Raw genomic sequence first — 13,838 nt, 5'->3', positions numbered from 1 at the left:
AAGTAAAAACGTGAAACTAAGGCGTTGGGTCACCAAAACACTGTATCCATCTGCTGCTGCTCCGGCCCCTCGGTCAAATTTTAGAACCCACTGTGGCCCACCAGTCTAAAGGTTTGCCCAGCCCTGGATTAACTAGTCTGTGTGTTTCTTCCAGTCGAGTGGAGCTGCTTAAGCAGCAGAGGAAGAAGCCGTGAACTGCTCTTGAAGCTAATGGGCTCTAGTAAACACACACACACACACACACACACACACACACACACACACACACACACAGCGGCCCGAGTGGCACTTCATTTGCAGCACGGCTGCTTCCCACATGTTCCCAGTGGAGAAGCAGCCCGTGGAAAGCGGGAACTTTCACACCGTGGTGTGAAATCAGAGTCAATGAGTCAATACGTTGGAAAAAATCTCCCACATCCACGTTGATAAAGTCGTCCCCAGACTCGCTGCGCTCTCTGCGACCGTGACGGAGGTTCCGCTCCTCGCACGCTCTCCTGGCCGTGCGCGGCGCCGCGACCGAAGGATCTTTCTCGGAGGTTTCTCTTCATGGGGCCTTCGCGTCCGTCGCGGCAGACACCATGTTGACGCGGCTCTCCTCCCTTTTTTTTCCTTTAATTAGCAGACGGACAAAACAATAGAGCGCTGTCCTCTCTGCGCTTTATTTAACACGGCTCTCCGGGGCCATCCGGAACCTCCCGCCACTCCCAACCTTTCCTCCCGATACCGGAATTCGCTTGTTCTCAGCGTCGTGTTTTCCTCGGCCGGCGTCCTTCCCGCCAGACGTTGAAGTGCTTTTAGGGCTGGCGAAGAAACGTAAAAATAAAGCGACGCTTGCAAACACTGATGAATTTTTCATCAGGGAAAAGAAGATACCGCTTGGTGCTGAAATACAGGAGCGTATTACTGCCATTCTAAAAAATATTTCTCACGTAATCATGTTAAAATTGTTGTATTTAGGTGATAATTTTCACTTTTTATTTGTGAAATTCTCACGTTTTTACGTGATATTTTTCATGCGTTTACGTGAAAGTTTCTCACTTTACGTGAACATTTTTCACGTTATTTCGAGATCGTAATAGGCTCAGTACCACGTAAATACTTCTATATATTCTCTGCGTCGACGGCCCGACTTCCGTCATCAGCGACTTCTGCCCGAGTTTTTCCCCTTGCTGCTCCTCTGACAGGAGGCAGCTGTCGGGAGTCCGCTGGCGCCGCCTGGCTGGAAATCAGGAGCGCATTGCTGGACTGTGATGCAGCTCCGGTCTCGTGCCCTCGCAGGTTATCTGCTGCCGATACGCTCTGGGAGTGTGTGGGAGTCGCCTCTTGGCTCCGCTCTAAAGCAGAAGGAAAAACAGCGGGGGGAGGGGGGGGGGTGTTGTCACTGTGGATGGGCTCCTGGAACTCCCTTGGAACTGGGGTGGAGCTGGTTGAGGACTTCAAGGAGAAGCTCAGAGCTCCATGGGAGCTTGACCTCTCTTGTCTGTCGAAGAAATCGTCGGTGCTGTAAAACTCGCGGCGCCTCCTTATGGCCACGCCCACCACAGGCAGCCCGTTTGATCAGCTTTTGGTGCGGCGCAGCCTCACGATGGAGCTGGAGGAGGAGGAGGAGGAGGAGGAGGAGGAGCGCGCTTTATTTTGACGAGCATTCCACCCGCCGAGTCCTCAACTTGAACCACATGCAGAAGGACTTCAGAGGGAGGGGAAAAACCTTGTAACGGGTTGCAGGGGCGCGTTAAGAGAAAGAAGCGGTGGGATTTTCTGCAAAAGCGCTCATTTCCTGCCACCCCGAGGAATCCCTTTTCCCTCTGCGTTAGGGAGCGATGCGTGCTGTGCTCGGGAAAACAGGAGGAATTATATCAGCAGAAAGCATCGCTGAAAATTCTCTCACAAAACGCTCATTTCCAGAAGGTTCTCAACTGGTGGAGTCTCAGGACCCACGTTGTTTTCCTGATGATGAATTTCGCAACCCAACTTTATTCCACAAAAATAGAAGACGCAATGTAAATAAATTATTGAAATTATTTAATTGAAATGTGTGTCCGGCAAAATAAATGCCTGACATCTTATTAAATATATATATATATATATATATATATATATATATATGTCTTAAAATCCCCCCAAAAAGAAGAAAGAAATCAATCAAAACAGGTCTGCGACCCACCAGTTGAGAAACGCTGCTTTAGAGGATTCTTGTTTTCCGCTGACCATATTTTGGAAATTGGAACATTTCTAAAAAATATTAAAAAATCCATATATATAAAGCCAAGGTGTGAAGTTCACTGCTTTAACTGCTCTTTTCCAATTGGCTGCGACGCTCCCCTGTTGAAACACGCCCGCTGCTGTTTTCCAGACTCTCCCTCCGCCCCCGCTTCCCCACAGAAGCTGGTACCTTCTCCGGGGCCCCCTGTTTTTGACAGGCAACGTATAAATCCCACCAATTACGCAAGAGATCCTGCCCTCGAGCCGCTCGGGGGTGCAGCTCCTCCAAAGCTTCCATTGTGTTGGTCGGATCCCCAAACTGAGCTGGAAAGTTGTTTCCTGCTCCAGAGTCTTGGCTTCCCACCTTTTCTGCCAGTTAGAGGGCTGGAAAAACAAAACTCAACTTCACTCTTAGTGGGCCGCTTTGACAATCTTGAGTGCAAATCTCCTTTCCCATGCATTTTTTTCCTTTACGTTAAGGGTTCGGCATGGCTGGCATACCGCCACGGTCCAGGGTCCCCCTGCCTTTTGGGGGGGGGGGGAGCTAAAAAAAAATACACCAGTGTGTGTTGTTGAAAGCTAAAATGAAGATGAAATGAGCGGATTTTTGTCAAAGACAGCAAACAGTTTCGACGAGTCGTCTCCACAGACATCCAGAAGTGACGACAAAAGTTGTTGGTGCTCTTTTGTGAAAATCCAGCAGAAGTATGTTTCGTTATCTTATTTCAGTAAAGTAGATGCCTGTAAAATCCACCATTACTGCTACTGTACTACATTACTTTCCTCCTCAAATGTAATTCCTCCTCATACAGTGGCTGCTCAGACATGTCCGAGCAGCGGCCGAAGCATCAGACGATGCGTCTGCTGACACATCATCTTCACTACGTGAAATTTAAAAAGTCAAAACCTTCGTATCAGACTGGCAAGCCGACCCCCCCCCCCCTCCCCACCGTCTTCACACATCGGCTGCTTCCTTCCTGGACCGGCACGTCCTGTTGCATTGCAGCGTCTTAGCACCCTGCAGCAGCTAATTGAGGCCTTCCTGTCTGACTCGGCAGCACGACTTCTGCTCAACGTGAGCTTGTTTTTTTTTTTTTCTCTCAGAGAGAATAGAATGCATTTATTAATCCCACATTGGGGAAATAATTAACTGAAAATAAATGAGGCAATAAAAATATTTGTAGGGTAAAGGATAAAAACGAGATATTTACATCTCATGAAGAGTTGGATTCACAGCAGCAGCAGTTGAAATACAGCGGCGCAGCCGTCGGGAGGATGGACCCTCTGGTTCCCACAGATCTGGAGTTATTAATAGGATCCCGCTGTGCTCACCAGGTTCTCCGTACGGGTTTGTTATCATGGGGAGGACGAAGCTGCTGCTGCTGCTGCTGCCTCTGAGCCGTGTTTGTCTTGGGAACTTTGTGTGACCTTCAGACAACTCGGGTGCCCCGAGGAGAAAAATCTATTTGAGGATCTTCGATTTGTTCCGATATCAGGCAGTGATTGTCCATAATTGCAAACAAACAAAAAAAAATTAGATTCAAAGCCAGTCCACTTGAGTCTATGTGAACTTTCAGCGGAACAATGACAGGAAGATGTTTGAAATGCGTCTGAAGTGTTTCACTGTATTTCACACATCTGTTTGACAAAGAGCCCGTCAGAAAAGGAAGTGTTTAAACAAAGGCCTGTGATTTTAGAGAACTTTGCCCAAGGTTTTAATAATTATAACGCCAATTTCATGACTGAGCAAATTGCTCGTCCATGCCGACACAGTGTGGGTGCTTGCACCTCCAAAAGGTTGGTGAAGGTCCTCGGTCATCAAGGTCATCTTCAAGTGGAAGGGTTAAGTCGATCTTGAAGACCTTTCGCCTCTCATCTGAAAGGCTTCCACAGATCTTCTTTCAGAACCGAAGAAGCCTTTCGAATGATGGGCGAACGCGTGACAGAACAAGTCCAGCTGCCCCAACTGAAGCCTTCCGCTTGACTTCCAAAAAGTTTCCACCGCAGTCACTTTCGCTTCGAGTCCTGAAAAGCATCCAGCGAATCGCTTTTGTCCTTGTAAATATTTAATGAAAAACCCATCAGCTGCAGTTTGTGCTGCTGGTCGTCCGTCATGGCTCCAAGCCCATTAGGACTTCCAGTCAAAGATGCCATCAGCAGGTGGGCGCTGCAGACGATGATCTCACAGCGTGGGAAGCTGACTTTGTCTTTCGGTGGAAGGGGAGACGTCACCTGCTGATGTCGCCGGTGAGTTCTGATGGGGTGACGTTCAGTCCCTGACTCACAACAAGTTGGCAGCTGTGTGTGTGTGTGTGTGTGTGTGTGTGTGTGTGTGTGTGTGTGTGTGTGTGTGTGTGTGTGTGTGTGTGTGTGTGTGTGTGTGTGTGTGTGTGTGTGTGTGTGTGTGTGTGTGTGTGTGAATCCCAGGAGCTGCTGCTGCTGAGGGTTTCGTGCCGAGACTTTGACGCTTTGCAACTGTAATTACGTGCGAAAACACCGCCTGGAGCTGCGAAGACGACGAGGACGAGGACGACGAGGAGGAGGAGAGACTGAGTCGTGACTCAGGCAAGTGGCATGAGTCGCCTTCACCTCATTCTTCCCAGAGTGCCCCCCCCCACCCCCCTTCCCCCTCCATCATAGGATGATATGTTCAGGTTTATCACCGTCCCGCAGATAAAGCAGCAGCAGCAGCAGCAGTGTGGTGTGATTACACGTTGCTGACGTGACGACAAGCCGAGAGCGTTTTTATTGTCGCTATTTTTTTTTTTTCTTCTTTTGCTATGAGCCTCTGGTTCAGGCAGGAGCAAACTGCGGCCCGGGGGCCACACGCGGTCTGTCATGCTTTTTAATCCGACCCGCCGAACTTGGAAAAAAAATATTATTTCATTATTATATATTATGTATTATTATTTTATTTTTCCAGTGTTCTTAAATACCGATTTTGACATTGTTCATGGCGCAACCCTCGCCAGGCTTGGAGTGTTTTGTATACAAGGCAGGGGACCACACGTACAGTATGTTCTGCCAGCAGGCGCAGAGGTCACGACCCCTGATGTTTGTCCGCTCGCATCCATCCAGCGCGTCGGCCGTCGTGAAGTTTCTCTATTCCAGCGCTGTGTTGTTTTGCCAGCGTGCAGGAGAGCGACTGCAGCAGCAGCAGCAGCAGCAGCAGCAGCAGCAGTCTGTGTCAGTGCTGCGTCAGCGCCGTTTATTTTGTCCTCAGCGGCAGAGTTTTCGGACAAAACAGTTCGACCCCCCCGGGCGGCGGCTGCGGCAGCTAAATCAACTCGACCTGTTCGAAATTCTCCTCACGCTGTTTTTTTTTTTTTTTTTTTAAGTCCGCCAACAAATGATGTAACGCAGTGCGCAGGATGAAAGGAAGTTCACCGAGTCAATCACCTCTGACTGCCATTCACACTCTAGATGGTAAAAGATCTGGAGGCGGTAAATTACTTTTTAATCTGTTCTCTTATTTGTTCCATCAATTCCATTTTTACTTTTTTTCCTTCCTGGCTTTATCTTCTTGCATTTTTATTTGTATTTTTTACATTTCAGTTATGTTTGTTATTGTGAGATAGAAAATTATTTCACTTGAGCAACACACGTTCTATACGCTGAACACTTCCACTTCCAGTTGGCCTCCCTGGATCCCACCCTGTCCCTGTTCAGACCCTGGTGCACCTCCTCCTGGTCCAACCTCGGTCAGTCGGCGGTGCAGCAGGTGAATCCCAGCTGCTCTCCGGCGGTGCTGTTTCTCGGGAGCCGCCCGGCCGCCGTCGTCCACGCCGGACACTTTTATGACCGGCAGACTGTGGACTTTTTAATCCTCCAGATAAAATCCAGGCCGACCGTCTGTCCGCACGCCTCCGTATCTCGCAGGGTTCCTCTTTATCCCACTGCCGTGTTTGTTCACCCCGGTCATAAAGCGACACCTTGACATCAGCGGCTTTTACTGCCGGGGCTGTTGCATCGATTGAGTTTTCTGTTTGAGCCAAAGCAGAAAGAAAGAAAGATGAGATTGTGACGCAAGAACTGCGCTGCTTTGAAGTCTGTTTGACTCCCAATGGGATTTTGTTCTCGTCGGCAGAGTCGGCCTGCCTTGTGTTGTGGTTGTGGAGAGAGATGTGGTGAAATTCAATCAATCATTGTAGCGCCAGAGAACACAACATCTGATCTGCACCTGTGTTCTTTCTTATTATTATCGGCTGAATCTGATTCGACCCAATCGCTAAATCACATCTGATGTTGGCTGCTTATGAAATTTTCGGTCGTAAAACACAAGACTCAGCCTGAAAAGCGTCGCTTTATCCCCCCCGGTTTTTACATTCTCTCGTCCCCTGCTGTTCGCTTTAAACAACAACGCAGTGCTTTCACAATGTTGACACCGGAGTGGATCCGCACCGAGCGTCATGAGGCGGCCATAAACTTCCCCCAGAAAGCACTCCGAGGTGGAGTTCCACGTCGTGATGGAAAAGTGTGGGGAAGCTGAGCTGCGAGCCTGTGTTTACTGTTTGTACAGCGCCACGCTTTTCAACACGCAGCGTCAGGACCCAGAGCCGCTCGGGGAGAACAGTCGGGGACCAGTCCATCTGATGCCAGTTAATGATCCACTGCGGGGCAGAGCCCGGGGCCCAGTGCAGATTACGCAACACTCGCCGCTGTTTGTGCAGCTTCAAAGGGGTGTGGAAGACATGCTGAGATATTTCGGATTGAAATGTCCTTTTGTTTGAAAGGGAAAAAAAATGTGCGGCTTTTTGTTCAATTGCAACATCGTCATCAGACCTCGTGTTGGCGTGATTGCCTTAGCGATGCAGCAAATACAAATCACACAGATGTCCTTTATTTATTTATTTTTTATTGCCAATGAAATGAGTGTGACAAACACTCATTTCCTCCAAACAGGTGGCTTTAAATCTGGAGCTTCATTGGATTTATATACATATTTCATTTTATAATTCCCACAACAAATAATCTCATAGTTGAGCGAGAAACCTAAAAAAAAAAAAAAAAAAAAAAGTGTCACAGCACAAAGTTGGGTGACATTCCTCTGAGTCACTGGTAAACTGCTGTTGCATAATATTCCTGTTCACCCTGTGCAGCTTGTCAGGATCCCTGCTTTATCTGTGCAGCTCGTGTTCCCAGTAGCGTTCTGTTCTGCTGCTGCTGCTGCGGCGGCGGCGGCTCAGCGTGAGTCAGACAACTCATGACTGATCAGCGCTATTTGACTTGGAGCGTATTTTTAAACCAGCATGCAGGCTGCTGTTGTGTTGGGTTAGTCGCCATGTGACTGATTATTTGAAGTGTCTCTGAGCTGATAGTGTGCGGGTGTGCGTGTGTGTGTGTGTGTGTGTGTGTGTGTGTGTGTTTTCAGCTGGATATGAAACTTTCGCTGTCGCCACTTCCTTGATATTGTGCAAACTGATGCAATGCACCACTACCAGTATTGAGTATCGGTACCGGGGTTGAGTTCTCTGCTCGTGCTCGTAAAATACTTATACTTATACTATACTTATATACTTATAATCACACTGTACATCCAGCTCACAAAGTTAAACTCTAAAAAATGTCTAAGAACATTTTTTTGTAGCTGGTAGTGATGCTGTGGTAATACCATCCACCACTTCTTTGGTGTGGAGGTAGAAATAACTATGAATGTTGACTTTATAACACATTCTATCCACCACCACTTCTAGTCATGTACAAACGTTGTCATATGCGATTATGAATATTTCTGAAATGTTTTATAATGCCTTATAAAAACACTCATACTGCATTATACAGTAGAGCTTCACAGAAAGTGATGCCAATAAAAATTATTCAATAAAGTGTAATGGCCTTGTTAAGTACTCATTATTAGTATCAGTTAGTACCAAAATGCATGTACTTGTACTCCTGTTAAAAAAAAAGTCAAGTCAAGGACTGGATGTTGTTGTTGTTGTTGTTGTTGTTGCCTCAATCTTTCCAGAATATTCCCTTTAATCCCAGAGGCTCTGCAGTACAGAGGGGGCGGGGGGGCGTTTGCTTCAGGTGGGCGGGGCCGAGCTGGAGGGGAGGGGAAGCAGCCCCGTGACGTATGTTTCTGTTGACAGTTGTAAAACACACCCATAAACACACGCAGACGCACACACACGGGCACACGGGCCGCTCTCTCTCACGCTCGTCCGCCACTCGCTCCCGCGCCGGGCCGCTCAGCGAACCTCCGCCGCTCGTCGCCGCCGCCGCTGCACCTCCATCCCGGGCCGTCGCTCCAGCAGCAGCAGCAGCAGCAGCAGCAGCAGCAGCAGCATCCCGTCCTCCGCCTCCTCCAGCCGGCAGAGAGAGAGAGAGAGAGGGAGAGAGAGGGAGTTTTTTTTTGGCTCCGACACGCTGGAGAGAGTCTGCGGCGCCGCCACCAGGAGCAGCATGGCTTCCGCCGCGATGGAGCGCCTCAATCTGTCCGAGGAGCAGCTCTCGGTGCTGGAGGACAACTTCAAGAGGGTCGCCAAGCATCCGGACGGTTCGACGCTCATGCTGATCGCCGCAGAGTGCGGACTGTCGGAGGAGGAGACACTGGTGGGTCCTTCTTTCTCTCTTTCCTTCTTTCCTTCTTTCCTTCCTTCTTTCTTTGGACTTTGCGTCAGGTTCCGAATCGGCGCTGTTTCTTTGCGGATTTCCTCAGTCCGGGTGCGGAACGTGAGAGAATCCCCCCCCCCCCCGTATGTCTCTGCTCTCTCTGCTTCTTCACTTTGAGCGTCACTTTAATGTCTTCTGTTGGCGCGCACCGGGGCACTTTTCCTGTTTGTTCGCAACACAATAGCTCCCACTCCCGTTCATTTCCTGCAGGTGAACTCATTTGATGTGGCGCTCAGTGCGCTGACGCAACTCGCGTTCTCGCATCGGAAATGACCGCTTCCCCGATTCGCCCTGATGGTTCAGAAAACTCCTCTGCGCCGCTCCGCTGCAGCGGTGCTTTATTGAAACGGCAAAGCTGTTTTCACGGAGGGCAAAGCTGCTCGTTTGAAATCGATTTGAATTTAAAAAAAAAAAAAAAAAAAAAAAAAATGTCCCTGGCAATCACCTTCCTCACCTGGTGATGTCAGAGCAGAAATAGGCACACGAAGAACAGGTAGGGCAGGTGTGTGTGTGTGTGTGTGTGTGTGTGGGGGGGGGGCAGTCTGCCCAGCCAGTGTGCTCACTTTGTGAGTCTCCAGCTGACTGCCAAGCCTCCTCCTCTTCCTCTTCTACTTCCTCTTCTACCTCTTCCTTCTCCACCTCCTCTTCTATCTCTTCCCTCTCTATTCTACCCCTCCTCTTCCTCTTCCTCCACCTCCTCTTCTATCTCTTCCTCCACCTCCTCTTCTATCTCTTCCCCCACCTCCTCTTCTTCCTCTTCTATCTCTTCCCCCTGTATTCTACCCCCTCCCTCCTCCTCCTCCTCCTCCCAGTCTGAGCTCTATCCTATCAGGGTATTTACAGTGAGGATCCACCGGCGACTCCCACCTTCTCGTCCTATCTGAGGAATGTCTGAGCCCGGTCAGGAGGCAGATGCGAAGCCTCAGAGTGGCGGCGATGAGGTTCTGCAGGTTCCTCCGGCAGGGGAGCTCATTGAGCAAACACTCTGAGAATTCAGCCAACAAGGTTTTCTTGTTTTTTTTTTTAAGGTGTGTCTCCAACCTCGTTCTGATTTGAATGGCAAATGTTGCTCAGCCTCCCAGCCGGGTGGTAGAAAAAAGGCCGACGTGCAGAACGCTGAGATTTTGTGTGTGTGGTGCAGTTTCAGTCGTCGGCTTGTACACGCGGTGAAAAAAACAGACGCTAAAGAGTAGAAGTGCAAAAATGACTGTTTGGGTTGGGAAATGGTGCCCAGAAGATCACTTGTGCAACAGGAAGAGAGTGAGTCGGGGAAAACGGTCAAATAAGAAAACCACCTTTGTCGACGTTCTGAGGCCCATATTTGCTGTTTGCGTCCCCTGGATTGACCATATTTGGCCCACGGGGAAAGAATTGAACCTATAGCAAACAAGGAGCAACAACATATTTACCCAAAAGCTGAAGCTACCGGGGTGGGTAGAACTTCTCCAGGTCACTCCAGAGTGACGTTTACCACTACGAGTCAAAAAGAAGCTCCTCCCGGAAATGTTAACTGTGGTGATGTTGCTGAAGGCAAAGAAAAAAAACAAAAAACCGCTGATTCTAAATGTTAATAATAATAATAATAATAATAATAGAACGGCAGATAAATCGCTTTCTTTCAGCTGAATCTTCCCTGCAATTGCATGTTTCTACCAAAAGTGGCGCCATTTCCCAGACCTTCCAAAGACAATACAGAATACACCCGAACACCTTGAATACACCCTTTTCCTGCAACTACGTGCATCCACCAGAGGGGGCGCCTATTCCCAAGCATCTGAGCAGTGAAATTAGTGAATAGTGAAAAATAAATGCCCATCCTGTTGCTATTACATAAAGCGAACGTTTTAATAAATGAAAAAAAAAATGCAACGGTCGGGATCATCACGTCCTTCATATTCAAATCACCCAACCTTTATTTGTCATCTCTGGGACGTGGAGGAGTTGCATAATGAGCCTTTTCGCATTAGAATTGACTCATGGATGTTTTTTTTCTCCCTCTCGTGCCAAACGTTTTAGACAAAATGTGCAAAGTGTGCACATGCTTTTGTTAGCCGTGTGTGTGATTCAGAAAGGTGTGTGCGCGCAGCGCCGCCCTCTAATGGTCTCTCCCAATTCTTTCCATTCATCGTTAAAGAGTGGAGGGAGGGAGGGAGGGAGGGAGAGAGGGAGGAACAGCTCGGACCTCAGTCCGGACCGAAAACAAGTCTACAGTGTTGGGTGTTTTTTTTTTTTTCTTGGAGGTTTCAGTCGGCGGGGGTGGGGGGAGGGGGGGGGGGGGGGGACACGCCTAGCTGCCGCTCCCCCACCTCGAACAAAACAGCCTCCCGTGAGCCGCTTTCATCCAGCGCTTGTTTGCGTTGTGTCAATAAAATAAAGGCAGGCGGATGTATGAAAAGGCCCTCGTTATGTAATCTCAAAAAAAATTACATACGTCACGTGCGGAAGTCAAGGAAGGATTATCACACGTATGGCGCTCACAGTACACTGCTTTATTCACAACGCGGCCAGAAGCGAAAAAAGCAAAAGCGCGACAAATGCAAAAAAATGTCCGTGAGCTAATGCCGATTCGCTCCCCGCCAAAGCCGATTTAATGAACTCATATAAACCCAGATGACTGCAAATGGGAATCTTATGTGCTTTCAATGAGGGGAAAAAAAAAACAACCCAAAACAGAATAAATGTGGGAGCTTTTTTTCTCTCCCGCTGCCAGCCAGCGAACTCGTGTCTCCCTCCCATCCCCCTGCGGCCGCGATTAGCGTGATGTCAGCAGCGTTTTGAAACTCCTGGCAACTAGAAACAGCAGCGTGCCGGGTCACGGGTGTGTGTCAGGCCGCCGCGCACACTCATCATCTGGTCGCTTCCAGCGTAGCGCTCTGTGACAACTGGATTTCCAGAAATGGCAGCGCGCTTGTGCAACCGTCCTCGCGCTGGAATTGGAAACATTTTTTTTTTTGTTGTTGTGATGCGGCTTCCCCCTCATGTGACGAGCCGGGGGGAACATGAACTCTGACTTTCATATGTTCTGGAGGATAATATTTATACAACAAAGTCCTTGTGGATTTGAGATAACTTTGTTGCCAATATCGGCTTGGGGATGGGGGGGGGGGGGATCCGCAACGCTCGTAGTTTAGCTGGCTAGTTGAAATAGTTTTACACCTTTAGATCATCGTGAAATCTTTAACATAACAAAAAACTATTTTTTTCCCACCACTTTTTTGTCTTTGTTTTTTTTTCTTCTTTTTTTTTTTGTTTGTTGCAATTATTTCGCGTTGTTGTTATTTGCTAGCCATGCTAAGCCAGGTGTATTATTTTTCAGACAGAGAACTCATTGCTTATGTGAGAACCAACTTGCCTGTAACTCGCCAGGAAGCAAATTTGTCCAAACAAAACGCCGATGCTGAGTCAGGCCCGCGGCTGTGGAGCTCAAATAACGCCCGTCTGCATGTCAGCCCTGTGTAAAGCGAGCATTTCCTCGTCTTCAGCGCACAATGATGTTGCGCCTGTAGACAACACTATTAGGTTGCATATGAACTGAAGCAGGAGCGATTGCCGATTATTGTCGTGTCTGCAAATGTGACCCGCAGCCCCTGGAGGTGAGAGAAGCACATTGAAGCAGAGCGGGGAAAGGAGCACTTTCTTTAAGTTCCGTCTCAACAATGCAGTCCGTGACAATCGGTCTGTGTCAATTCCCAGGAAGATGCATGTTGGTGACCTCACCCGCTCTCACGTTTCATTCGGGCGCTGCCGCTTTTTGTGCCAAAAGAAAGCCGTGAGATTCGTGGGCCAAAAAACTTCTTCCGCCTTCGTCGTCGTTTTAACCGGCCGCCTGTGTTTTGTGTGTTTTTCCCTGCAGAAGTGGTTCAAGCTACGCAACGCGCAGTGGAGGCAGGCGGAGGGCCTTCCAGCTGAGGTCGGATCGGTGCTGGACTGAGTCGTCGGACCAATCTCCAATCCGCCGGACGCCGCCCCGGCCGGCCGCTCGCACCCCCCACCCCCCCCGTCTCATGTGTACATCTCTATTTTGTATCTATGAAGCTATTTTAACTTACGAATGTGAAAAGTGTGTATTTTATGTTGTTGTTTTTTGGCTTATGTAACCCGGCAAGTTTACAAAAAATAAATTTCGCTTAAAACTCACAATGTGTTTGGCTTAGTCTGAGCTGTGAATAGAGCCGTCTTGCGTCGCTCCTGTCTAAGTCGTTTGGTTAACTTTGACTTTGATCACTCTGCAGCAATTTCCTCATGAGAGACGAGCAAAGAGCGAAAAAAGGCCCTGAAGAAAACGTGCACCAATAGGAAGCCTCGTGCTGTTCCCCAGCGAAGTGATTTGATTGGCCCGCTTTAAATTGTCTGCCAAAATCACAGGACCCCTCCTCTGTTCAATAAATCCAACAGAGTAATGAAACCAGCCACTCGGTGACCCTGCTGCGGCGCCTCCTGGGGGTTTCGGATGAACGAAGGCAAGCGGAGTTATGTAACGGCAGGAGGCGGGGCTTGCAAGGGAAGGCCGTGCTTTTGTTTTTCGGCCTTTGTTTACTCGGACGTCTGTCAGCGGGGGGTAGGGGGGTGGGCGGGGCCGTAAGCGAGGAGGCGACGATGGAGGTGGTCGGAGAAGAAACCTGGACACGTGACCGCCGTCCCAAACCCCCCCCCACACCCCCCCCCCCCCCTCCCCCCCCGGCGACAGGTGATGTCACATCATTGTTCCTGCTGGAGGTGATGTCATCGACAGCTTCGCGCCGGGACGGCAGCGTTATCTGGCACTGGGAGGGATTCCAGACGGAGCTGCGAGTCCACGAGGGGGGGGCGCGCACACACACACACACACACACACACACACACACACAGTCAGTTGTTGTTGTCCACCGAACATGTAATACTGGGTGTGACTTTATTAACACCCCTCCCCCCCACCTACACACACACACACACACACACACACACACACACACACACACACACACACCCCTTCCTGTTTCTCCAAATAGTCTCCGCCGCACCAAATGCGGATTCATCCACATCTG

The 13,838-nt window shown here is 49.2% G+C and overlaps 1 protein-coding gene across 1 annotated transcript; it reads left to right on the top strand.

Annotated features, from left to right (window-relative positions):
- Nucleotides 1-8,334: 8,334 nt before the first annotated feature.
- Nucleotides 8,335-12,953, top strand: hopx (HOP homeobox). Its single transcript, XM_076048178.1, has 3 exons — nucleotides 8,335-8,546; nucleotides 8,577-8,754; nucleotides 12,668-12,953. The coding sequence occupies exons 2-3, from the start codon at nucleotides 8,605-8,607 to the stop codon at nucleotides 12,743-12,745; spliced, it is 228 nt and encodes a 75-aa protein (XP_075904293.1). The 5' UTR covers nucleotides 8,335-8,546; nucleotides 8,577-8,604; the 3' UTR covers nucleotides 12,746-12,953.
- Nucleotides 12,954-13,838: the final 885 nt, after the last annotated feature.

This window comes from Nelusetta ayraudi, unplaced genomic scaffold (assembly GCF_046127955.1).
Source record: "Nelusetta ayraudi isolate G7.1 ecotype Tasmania unplaced genomic scaffold, CSIRO-AGI_Nayr_v1 ptg000097l, whole genome shotgun sequence".
NCBI lineage: Eukaryota > Metazoa > Chordata > Actinopteri > Tetraodontiformes > Monacanthidae > Nelusetta > Nelusetta ayraudi.
Note: the sequence above shows the minus strand (reverse complement) of the source record. Positions and strands in the feature narration are given on the sequence as shown.

Bases quoted from the DNA above. Each gene is read 5' to 3' on its own strand.
- hopx (XM_076048178.1), top strand. From the start codon at position 8,605: ATGGCTTCCGCCGCGATGGAGCGCCTCAATCTGTCCGAGGAGCAGCTC. The intron at 8,755-12,667 runs GTGGGTCCTTCT...TTTTCCCTGCAG, and splicing joins TGTCGGAGGAGGAGACACTG to AAGTGGTTCAAGCTACGCAA.